Source organism: Gymnoscopelus microlampas, assembly GCF_963454915.1.
Source record: "Gymnoscopelus microlampas genome assembly, chromosome: 6".
NCBI lineage: Eukaryota > Metazoa > Chordata > Actinopteri > Myctophiformes > Myctophidae > Gymnoscopelus > Gymnoscopelus microlampas.
Genome location: NC_139943.1, coordinates 58,133,311 through 58,145,419, shown reverse-complemented (window position 1 = coordinate 58,145,419; position 12,109 = coordinate 58,133,311). Strand labels below are relative to the sequence as shown.

Below are 12,109 nucleotides of genomic sequence, written 5' to 3'. Positions count from 1 at the left end.
CAGACGGACCGCTCTGTGGGGAGAAGAACGGTTGGAACGCAACAGGTTAAAAGAAACCCTGATTAGCAGCAAGAGTGAAGGTTGGTCAAGTTATTAGATTGTCTTTGTAAATGTCTGACAGATTATATTGATGAACACAATAATTGTTGAAGAATGGAATAAAATATAACATAACCTATTCATTAGTCTCTGGACACAGACAGTACAATATGCTACCAACTGATGTCACTGATGTCACAATAACCTATAGTCTATTCATTTGTCATTGGACACAGACAGTACAGTATAGTAGGGTTACAATAAATGATGCATCCCATCCTGTAGAACATTTTGTAATTGTAGTTGGCTTGTGATTTATAGCGCTGGTTGCATTTATGTGACTGTAGCACAAGTTGGATCGCAATGGCCATAATTCCTGTTAAATCTGACCTTGTTTATTCCTGTAGTGCAGTGGTCTTCAACAGGGGTCAAAGTTACTACAGGGGGGCTGCCAAATATTTCTGTTTTAGGATTTCATTTATGTACATGAACCTATTAGCATCCCTATGCTGAGGAGAGTCTTAGCCAAAAAATGCAGATCTACAAGCTCACAACGCCTCGTGCTGCGAGGTGGAAATTACATATTTGAACTGCATGCAAAAGACTACATGGTTATTGCCCAAAACTGCAAGAGATTGGCATAAATGTGGCATGTCTGTACAGGGGAGGCTTGTAGGTCCATGTAACCCATTTCCATTGACATATACTGTATTGAGGTGACAGCTCAAGGGACCATTTGGAAAACGGTGATGGGCTTTTTCCCTCGCCAAAATGTTTGACTTTGAATCATTAGGTATTTAGCCCCCTTCCCGACAAGGTAGCATGACACGGTTGGTCCCATTGCAAACCTGAAGTTGAGCGTGCCTTGCCGGTGTTCCAGACAGCAATCCCTGCAGGTCTCTTAGGGGTAATAAAGCATTGAAAAAAACGTCTTGGGATCATCAAAATCTTTATATTAGAGGTGCTATGGATGTCAAAAGTCCAGACTAGAAAAAAGAATAAGGGCGGTGCGAGTGGACCCCTCCTAGGGCCTCTACTACACTTTTATACAATATGTAGTGGGGGTCCCTGCTTCATCTTTCTCTCAGCTAAGGGGTCTTCCTTGGGCTGAAAACATTGAAGACTCCTGCTGTAGTGTATTGGCTGCATCATTTGTTGTCTTTTCATTGCTCATAACATTATTATTTAAGTTGACAATTGCTTTCATTACAAGTCCTACTGTACTGCGTGTACAGTATATACACAAATCCACGGAGCCCTGCCCTGCGCGCAGCCATTGCTGCGGTGTCAACGCTCCGCGGACGCGACACTGCAGCAATGGCCGCCTACAGGCAGCTACAGGCAGCGCGTCTGTGGATTCGTCTATATATAACACTCATATTCTTATACATGTTCCAGGTTCTCAAGCTACGGTAGCCACAATGAGTGTTGCTGTGGGCACCCCGTCTCTGTTGCTTCCAGGCACATCTCCTCTGAAGAGGAAAGCTGTAGAGCCAGCTGATAGCCCAGCAGCAAAGCAGCTGCCTTCTCAGGAGTCTGAAGCCCCATCCCTCGGTTCAGATGATGACCCCACCTACCGTCCCAGCACGGCTAAATTGGATGACGACATCAGTGAACAGTAAATGAAATTTGCTTGTTAGATCTTTGTTAAAACCCATTTTGGGCAGGAACCCCTTTTTGTAACTATACCTTTCAAGGCGTGAACCTTTTTTGGGATTCCTGTTGCTATGTACAGTATATAGTAACATACATTTTTTGGTAATTTTTGAATACATATTTGAAGTTTTTCAGAAAACTTAGGTCAGGATTTAGAAGGCGTTTTTAGAATCGGTCTCAGGTCTAAATGGGTTAACTACATCAACACTAGCATCCATATTCTGGGCATGTCATAGGTGAACATCCTGATGAACATGTATTGACATCGACATGTTGTCACGATATTTGCCTGCACCCTGTAAATAAAAAAAGGCTGTAATTGTCAGAGTTTGCTCCAGTGCCTTCCTTCTTCTAGAAGATTATACACTTTGTAACAAGTCCTTTTTGTTGTGTGTATTTTTCTTTGTCAACAGAGAACCAACCATTGGTAACAAACATTGGAAATGTTGTGGATTAATGTAAACAAGTACATTCATGTGTTTCAGTACACAACAAGGCAAACGCCATCTTCAAAGGAACTACACGAGGGAGACGCCATTATGCACTCAATCAGCACGTCAATTTGCTGACTTTTTTTTACCGTTTCTTAAACTTTACATTAAACACTCAAATCAGTCATTAAAACCCATCACAGTCTCTTCACATAAACATTAAACCTTAGGAGTTAAGTTAATATGGTTTTCACGGTGTACTGACCAGGAAAAACAATGTAAACAGGCACAGGAATGAGGACATGAACCCGTTCAGTTTCGCTCCTAATTTTCCTCTGAAGGAAAGGGGGAAGACACCCAGACCTTAAAGGGGATCCTCAGGCAACACACGCTGCACACACAAAGGTTCCACTTCTCATCCCAAGTTACCTACAGTAAATCACTACTGATATTATTTTGGTTTGTGACCATAGGAATAATACACGTAATAAAAGTACTGGACAATACTACTTTATTAATAATAATAAAGTGCATACACATTTTCAAAAAAATTAAAGTTACTTCACTTTTGTGAGGGTATCACATTTACCTCAAGTACCATTTTGACAGAGCAACTTTCACTATGTAATATTCGATCGGCAGTATTTATACTTTTACTCAACTACTGGGGTTGATTGAGTACTTTTACTTTCAATACATCTTCTCGTGTATGATCTGCTGAACGCTGACTGTTACAAACACACGTCTGACTCACTTTACTCTCATCATCTTTAATAAGATTAAGTACATCAACAGACATCATCACTGTCACGGTAACCGCCTTCCATACCGACATCTCGCCACTCCGACTAGTGGCTTCCGCGTGCGGTTAAGGTTAGGGTTAGGGTTAGGTATAGGGTTCGTTAACGTCGGAAAGGCGACATGTCGGAAAGGCAACATGTAACCCACTGTCACATAGAAACTATAGAATTCAAACCTAAACCAGAAACTATAGAATTCAAACCTAAACCATAAATGACAAACACTACAATATGAAACATGTTATCAGTAATAATCATATCAAACATGTCACCATTATACCAATAGAATTACAAACTGATTGTTTACAGTTATACACTGCAACAAAAACGTATGTTATCAGGAATAATTGTATATATCTTTTTAACTATCGTAAAACATGATCTGTCTGTCTGTCTGTCTGTCTGTCTGTCTGTCTGTAATACCAAAGTCATTCTAAACTGAATGATTTATGAATTAAATAATCACTGCAACCAAATTAAAATAATAATGAATGGCCTGCCCTTAATCACAGTTAGAACGTCAGACGTTCTAAATGTGGTTTTCCAAAGTGACACAGATCTTCCCTGGTAACATCTCCAGAGACAGACCATCATCATCAGCACTACCAATGAATGGAAACAGTGTGTCAGTGAAAGTGTGTGTGAAGGTGTGTAGGTGTGTGTCAGAATCAGGATCAGAGAAGGACAGCTGTCCTCTGTCCCAGTCCAGCTGGACTCTGATCCTCCAGAGTTTCTGATTACCTGAGAGAACAGTCCTCTTAACCCCTGATGATGAGAATGCTGTATATACATACTGACACTCCTCATTATCAGGCCCTGATTTAAACTGTAAACTATAGACTCCACTCCCTGTGTTTCCCTTCCTCTTGTAAGACTCCTCACACACACCTACTTCACAGCATGCATTGTTTTGAACCTCAACATCCCAGCTGTGAGACCCTGAGTTAAAACCCTCAGAACCCAGGACTTGGCTCCAGCGGTCAAACCTCTCTGGGTTGTCAGGAAGCTGCTGGTACTCTCCATGTCTCAAACGTCTCACACTGGTCAGATCATCAGACAGCATGAGATATGGATGAGCAGTGTTGGGGTCCAGGATGACAGGAGTGTAGGAGACAATGTCCTTCATCTTCTCCCAGACTCTGAAGGTCAGATTCTTCAGGTGTTTGGCCTCGTCTATCAGCGCTCCTGAGACCAGCGGTGGGTCCTGCAGGGTGAGCTGGACTCCCTCCATCGTGGTCTTGTAGTTCTCCGGGAATGAGACGTGGTCGTCGGCGCTCAGCTGGTCCTCAGCAGCTTGGATTGCATTGGAGAGGGTTTCCATTTCTCTGCTCAGACCCTCAATCCTCTCCTTCATCTCCTGACTCTTCTGAGCCTCTTCCTCCTGCAGAGCGGCGATCCTGGCCTCCTCTTCCTCCTGTAGGAACCGACGAAGATTCCTAAACTGTTCCTTAATCTGCGTCTCTGTGTTCCTGGCCTGAACCTTGATGTGATTTTCTGTTTCGTCATACTCTGTTTTAACTTTATTAAAAACCTTCAGTTTTTTCTTTAAAGCCTTCAGTGATTTCCGAACCTTCTGGTTCCATGTAAGTCCAGACACTTCGTCCACGGGTAAGAACTTGTGTCTGGCGTGTTTCTCTGAATCGCGACACACAACACACACCAGCTGTTGGTGGTCCATACAGAAGAGCTTGAGCTTCTCACCGTGTGCGGTGCAGAGAACCTCAGAGCTCACCCACGAGGAGCTCCGGCCTTTCTCCTCCAAGAGGTTCTCACCCAGGTTCTTCAGCACAAAGTTTGTAACAGGATGGTCCTTGGAGGATCTTCTCTGGCAGAAAGGACATTCTTTTATTGGTCTTTCCGTCCAACATTCCTGCAGACAGTCTTTGCAGAAGCTGTGGCCACAGGACAACACAACGGGATGTTTAAAGATGTCATGACACACGGGACAGGTCAGCTCCTCTTTCGAAACAGTGAAACGGGAAGCCATTTTCTCTGCTGCTCCCTACCGCTCCCTGATCTGGAATGTTCTCTGAGGCTGTTACACCAGAGGAATACTAGAAGGCAAGGCAACGATAACATTATGAGTATCAATTGTACAATTATCTACAAATCACACTTGCTATGCAATAGATAGATCTCCAATGTACAGGGTATTTGAGCAACCGAGTTAGCGGACACAACTCAGACCCGTGTCTATCATGGTTTTATAATACTAACACACAATACACACTCTAACACTTTTTGGCCAGTAGGTTATAAATCTAGAAAAGGAAACAAATAACAACACAACAACACATTACTGACATGAAATATACACACACACAACTATAAAACATATCAGAAACATACATTTATCTTCGTGTACACACGCTCTCAATTCTTACCGTCAGTCTCTCGGAGCTCGCAATGGAAAATGACGAACGCAGCAATAACACCCTGGTAACTAGTAACACTGATGCTTGCTTAGAACACTTTGTCCTTTTAGTGAGCATTCTCTGTATTTATATGAGTTTGGCCTACCCATGATGGTGTAACCTTCTGTTGATTAATCATGTGACTTGTGTATTGTCTTAAATGTGGAAACACAGGCTTTAGCACTGTTCTATCAGTAGCCACTGTCCCCCAGCTCCTCATCTGACCTAATCAATCAACACTCTTATGTGACTCACATGGGACTCTAATGTGATACATGCAAGTCACCCGCTGTGGACCCCAACACCACAGGTCAGAGCTGTGGCCTTTAAAATCTGTATATATGTGTACCTATTATGACTAAATATCCCTCTGAAAATAAGATAGTAAATATATAAATTCTACTAGAAGGCCACATGTGAAGGTAATATGTCAATACAAACACCACCGTTACATCATAATAATGGATTATTCTACATAATGCAGGCGTTTACCTCGTCATTTAGAAGGTTGTTAACACAAACAATAATAATTACAATAATAACCTTAAACGTCAGGCGCTTGAAGCCCTGGATAATTCTACACACAATGTTATCATAAGACAATGAATCAAAGTACATTTTCTTGTAGATGACTGGTTGTACTGTGGCTCCCAATCATAAATAAATGTTGTTTTTGTGCCTTATAAGAGCATTTCTCAATGGATAGTCACTGAATACTATTTTTTTTAAATACACCACTAGAAGATAAATGTCGTTTGGGGACCCCCAGGAGCGCTTGAAGGCGTTCCAGTGGGTCCCCAGCGAAATATGTTAATAAAACATCCACATCAGTTTAAACACTTAAAACTGGAATGTGCTCCGGCCACATTTGACTAGAAATACATTTGGTTTAAAAAATAAAATAAAAATAAACGGAAAAAATAACCAGAACGGAAATTAGACTAGGTTATTATTATTGTTATTTTCAGACAGACAAACCTGTTTTTTTAATTCTTATTTTACTTTTAATGTGTTCTCTAGCTTTGTTTATTTCACTAACATTGACCATGCTGTACTGCATTTTATGATTTGTATTGTGGTGTTTTTTCTGCTTGGACCCCAAGAAGAATAGTCTCCACTATGGTGTAGACTAATAGGGATCCTTAATAAACAATGAACAATGTTCTGAAGCACAACTGATCTGACGGTGCACATTATAATTAAGTCAGGGGGTTTACAGCCTGTTTTCCTTAGAGCCCCCCCTTCTTACATCCAGTTGTGGAAATTAACTAGCATGTCTGCTTCTATCTGGGTCTATTGTTCTGAAGGAATGTGCAGCAATCATTGGCAAATTAGGATTCTATACAGACTTGATTGGCCCATCAATGACTCAATGACTTTGCTTGAAATTGAATGGATAGATGCATACACATTATTGTTGTACTATATTATATTATCATATACTATCTTACACTATTATATTTGCTACTATTGCTATTGATACTACTTGTATCTCTTTATGTCTCTCCTCTGTCTCTCCCTCTCTCTCTCTCTTATTTCCCCCCGACACGGTCGAGGCAGAAGGCCGCCACCCTAGAGCCTAGGGTCTGCCTGCTCAGGGTGGGACTGTCGGGTCTCTTCTCTACATGTAAAGTGTCTTGAGACAACTTGTTGTGATTTGACACTTTAATACAATTGAATTGAATTGCACAAATCACCGGGTATGATCTAGTCATTGTAATTAGTCATTTGCATCCATTTAGCAGCTAAAAAGATGCTGATGCATTTAGAAAAGGAAAGACAGATCATTGATCATTTACAGGACAAAGGGAATCCCGCAGTGCAGGTGTGAGGTGAGCGATCACCTAATCAAGGAGCCTACTTTCCTTCATTATGTTTTAATAAACTCACTCAAATGGCTATGGGTGTGAAGATTGGTTTCTTGTATGGAAACGCATATGTATGGGCAGAAAAAATAACCAATTATTAACCTGCCACTAAGAATATATTTCGTTTATGGTTCCTTGTTGTTTAGAATGCACAGTGCTGGTTGACATTTAGCAGAGAAGGTGAGTTATGTGTTGCAAGCAGATTGATTATATATGTTTTATTTTTTTTACAGAAATTATGTCAAAGTTAAATACATACATTGAAAACATAATATAGCAATGAATAGCTGCTACCTAGGCATTTCTATGCTACTTAAGTTACCTGAAGCAGTAAACTCATCTAAATTTAGATTTTCAGATATGTTCTAAGTACTGTGCAACTCAAATGTAACTCATGTGAAACTAACATTGAACTTACTTAAGTTCAACACACTATTACTATTAACACTGCAAACTAACCTCATATCAACTTGCCATTGAACCTGTGTGAAAACTTCTAAGAGGACAGAAGTCACAGATCTCTGAGGTTCTCTGCACTCTGCATGGTGAGAAACTCAGGTTCCTCTGTCTGGACGATGAACAGTTAGTCCTGTGTGTCAGCATTTAGAAAGAAAACATGATGGGCATAAGTTCACAAAGCTGCAACATGTTGCAAAGAGGACGTTGATAACTCATTGAAGTCCTTACAGGATAAACTGGACAATGAACTAACTATGACAAAATATCAGGTCATATTAAGATCCAGGCTCCACACACAGAGACACAGATTAAAGGACCACTTCACCCATTTCCGTGTAATTGGTCCTCACTAATACTTATTATAATATGGTACTAGTTTTGTCTTCTCGTCTGTGTCTCAGAGGAGGGCAGTGGACAGTTCATAAACTCACCAGTGACATGATCGCTGGGGAATCCAAGCCGATAGAAAATGCAGGCTTTCTATTCCTCACTCTTTTAGCACATAAACCAACAAAAACAACAATATCACATAACCCAGTACAATATTTGTTTTAAATAAACATATCAACTTCATGTGGATTTAGCCATTTGCTGTGGAAGAAGATAGGAAGAAGACTCTTCAAATAGTGAAATTGACAATTACATTTTCTTTTAAACAAATATCATACTGGGCTTTGTGTATTGTCAGAATCAGCTTTGTTTGCATTTGTTGTGCTAGAGTTTGAGACTTTGAGCTGTTTCACCATACAACATAAGTTTTTGTTTTTATTATTCATGTCTAAACAACTGTGCAACAGAGCGACAAGGACGACAACGTGAAGACAGCTTTTGTTTGCTTACTATATATCATATATTTCAAATCTTCAGAATAACACAAAGTGATATTTGAATCAGAGTCTCTGAAATATTTAGACATTCCGGCCAAAGAGCAATGTTCAGTGGAAAGGTCTTTTGTAGGGTTACTACCAGTTCCTAGGGTCAGATGTGATAAGCTTATCACCGCACTTATCACTGCAGTTACCAGTGGTAATGTCACTCTCTGACAAGGACATATTCTGGCCAGTAAGATTATTCCTGGATCATTCTGTTCACTTGTGATTGAGAAAATAAATTACGGAATGACCATACCAATGACAAATCCACAATACAAAATCTACAAAGCTGTAGTGGTGAGGTGGTGGTACCTAGTGAGTTTTATCTCTCTAGGTACCGAAGAATTAGTGGATCTGCTAACTACGGCTCTTAATGACGGAATCCAGACAGGCAAAATTAATGCATCCTTTTATCATGGGGTTATATCACTAATATATAAAAAAGGGTCGGCACATCATTTAGATAACTGGAGACATGTTACACTAATGAACGTTGATTATAAGATACTTGCAAAAATAGTGGTTAATCGGATAAATAACGATTTGGAGGGGATTATTGAAAAGGAACAGACTTGTGCTATTAAGGGAAGGCTAATGTGGGATAATTTGGGAATTTTAAGGAAGGGATGAATTCTTTATTGTAAGCTTGGACCAGAAAAAAAGCCTTTGATTTTATTTCTAGAGAGTATTTGTGGGAAGTTTTAAAAGTATATGGTTTTAGACAGGATTTCATTAATATAATTAAAGTGTTGTATGCCGAGTCCACTGTGCAGGTTAATGTAAACGGGGTCTTAACTGAGGCATTCGCAATTAAGAGGGGGGTCAAACAAGGGTGTCCGTTGTCGGCAGCCCTCTATATTTTAGCAATTAACCCATTATTAAGGAGAATTAAAGACGACAAAAGACTAACAGGAACACAAACTAGTGGTGGTGAGCGGGTAGTCGTCCTGGCTTATGCAGATGACATCACCATCATAATAAAAAATCAGAAAGAACTAGAAAAAGTGCTCCTCGGAGCACAGGTCTCCGCCAGGTCAGGTACGTTATTCTGGCCTCCTGGTGGCGCTATAATAGGCCAATGTGAAAAGGGTGCCATTTATTCTTAGGTCTTTCACGGCAATCAGACTGCATTCATGATTTGAGGCATTTTGTTCCAAAAATGTGTTTTGCTAAATTAGACCTGCTGGTGGCGCTATAACAGGCCAATGTGAAAAGGGTGGCATTTCTTCCTCGGCCTAGTGGGAATGTGTTTGTGAAATTTCACGGAAATCGCAAGCTGCATGCATAGTTTGAGGCATTTTGTTCAAAACGGACCAATCCTGCAAACTTTGGAAGCCAACCATAGGCAATCAGGATGGAATATGGGAAATCGGACAGATAAGTGTTGATCACATGACTATAGAGATACTGTGTACCGATTTGCATGATATTTCGATAAAATCTGTAGGAGTAATGTAAAAAAATGTGTTTTGCACAAATCGGCCTCCTGATGGCGCTATAACAGGCCCATGTGAAAAAATTGGGGCAGAGGTTCTGAATTGGCATCCAGGGAGTGTGTGTGCACAGTTTCGGAGCGAACGGACCAACGGTGCCGGAGATTAGCTGGTAACACACAGACAGGACACACACACACACGGACACACGGACACACGGACGGAAGGACGGACGGAGGGTAAAACATACTCTCTCGCCATGCCTTTCGGCCTGGCGGAGACAATTAGATAATGTTAATGAGCACCTGTCACTTTATGAAGAGGTTTCAGGTTCAAAACAGAAGGTGTCTGGTTCGGGAGGAGGCAAGCTCGGCCTATAATTAGTATAAAAGACACAATCACAATGAGAGTTCTGGGTATAAAATGTAGTTATAAAAGTTGTTATGAGAAAAACTGGGAAAATAAGGACAAAGAAATAAAAGAAGATTTGGAGAAATGGGTAAACAAAAAATGTAGCTATCGAACAAAGATTTGATAGCTACGAATCTTTGTTTAGAGGCTTCACCGGCGATATAGTGCAAAAAAGAGGAATGTCATGTGGCTGGTCTCAGTGAGGAGACTGGCAGTAAGAGCAGTAGTGAAATGGAGCTGTTTTGTAAAAACTGTTAAATGCCCTATTGAAATTTGTAATGAGGATGAATCTGTTGAACACCTGCTTTTAGATTGTCAGAGGTCACAATATGTTTGGGGGAAAATGGCACAAATTGGTTTTAATGTAAATGTCACTTATAATGCTGTTATGTATGGAGTATTTGGACCAAGATTTCCATTGGAATGTGGTGTGCACTGTAATCAATCAGCTATGGAAAACGCAATGTGCCATGGTGTTACACCAGGAGTCCATATCTGGAGATGTGGTCTTGAAACAGATCAAAACTGAACTAAAAAGGCAAAGAATAATTGACTCCAGAGGAAAAAAAAACTGAAGCCATGGCACTTATTGACATTGTGAGAAAAAAAGAGAGAAAAAAAAACCACTACATTTTTGTATTGAAATATTTATTAATGTATATTACCATGTATTGAAATGTTTTATTACCATATTATGTAACAATGCATACTTTGTAAACCTGTCTAATTACAATAAAGTATATTAAAAAGTGAGGTGGTGGTGAGGCCAAAATTGTTCTGACCGGTTCTCCTCAGTGGCTGGAGCAATTGATCTGATCTTGCACAAAGCCATTAACCATTACCATGTGCACAAATCTCAGCTGGTAATTAGCGTTTTTGTGTAAAATAATGTCACCATGGTTACAGCTGCCCAGCTGTGGGATGGCCCCGCGAGCTATGGGACCAGATCATGTGCGCATATCCCCCCACGGGTATGGACTAGTAGTAAGTAAATCAACAGTATCCCCACGTCAACTATTAAGTATATCAACATTAAGGCCCACCTTCTATCAATGATAATGCAGATCACACCTGCACACACCACTTCACACATACACACCCCGTCCAGGAATTGTGATGCAAATGTATAGGCTGTCTAGGCTACACAGGCCTATTTGAAACTTGCCTTGAGGGTCGATGCAGACAGTTTAAGAAGCTTAAATGCAATAATATAGGTTTAATCAATCTGTGATGTAATGGAGAAACACAAATGGATACGGGCGTACTAGCCGCTATAGTTCATATAACTGTTAGCATAACAGTTTTCGCCAAAGTCAAATGCCATGCAATATGTTTCGGATCCTCTACTTTCTCAAGATGCTACGCAGTAAAAAAAATCATCAGTGTTAAGAAGTGGACAAGATTACAACACACCATTCTGTTTGATTGAACAAGATAACAGCAAACCCAGTCATACTGGGTTTATGCATTTTCAAAAACTAAATTAGCTTATTGTTTCAACAGATCAAAGCACATTTCCCTTTTCAAACTAAATTAATTAATGTGATGCCTATGTCACAACCTAAGGCCTGACACAAAAATGTACAAGCAAAATAATGTTTTGGCTCATTATACTGTATTGCAAGTTGCAACATATACTGTTAAACGTTACAGCAATCAAATTGTGAAGTCGAGTCAAAATGTGCATGTTGTACTTGTATGAGAGCGAGTTTCAATTTGTTAAGAT

The 12,109-nt window shown here is 40.2% G+C and overlaps 1 protein-coding gene across 1 annotated transcript; it reads right to left on the bottom strand.

Moving 5' to 3' along the window:
* Window positions 1-3,455: 3,455 nt before the first annotated feature.
* On the bottom strand, window positions 3,456-4,913 carry LOC311047080 (E3 ubiquitin-protein ligase TRIM35-like; the record flags this gene model as incomplete). The annotated part of the gene is made up of 1 exon (XM_084059665.1): window positions 3,456-4,913. One exon carries the CDS (start codon window positions 4,911-4,913, stop codon window positions 3,456-3,458), a length of 1,458 nt encoding a protein of 485 aa, XP_083915791.1.
* Between the last annotated feature and the right edge of the window lie 7,196 nt (window positions 4,914-12,109).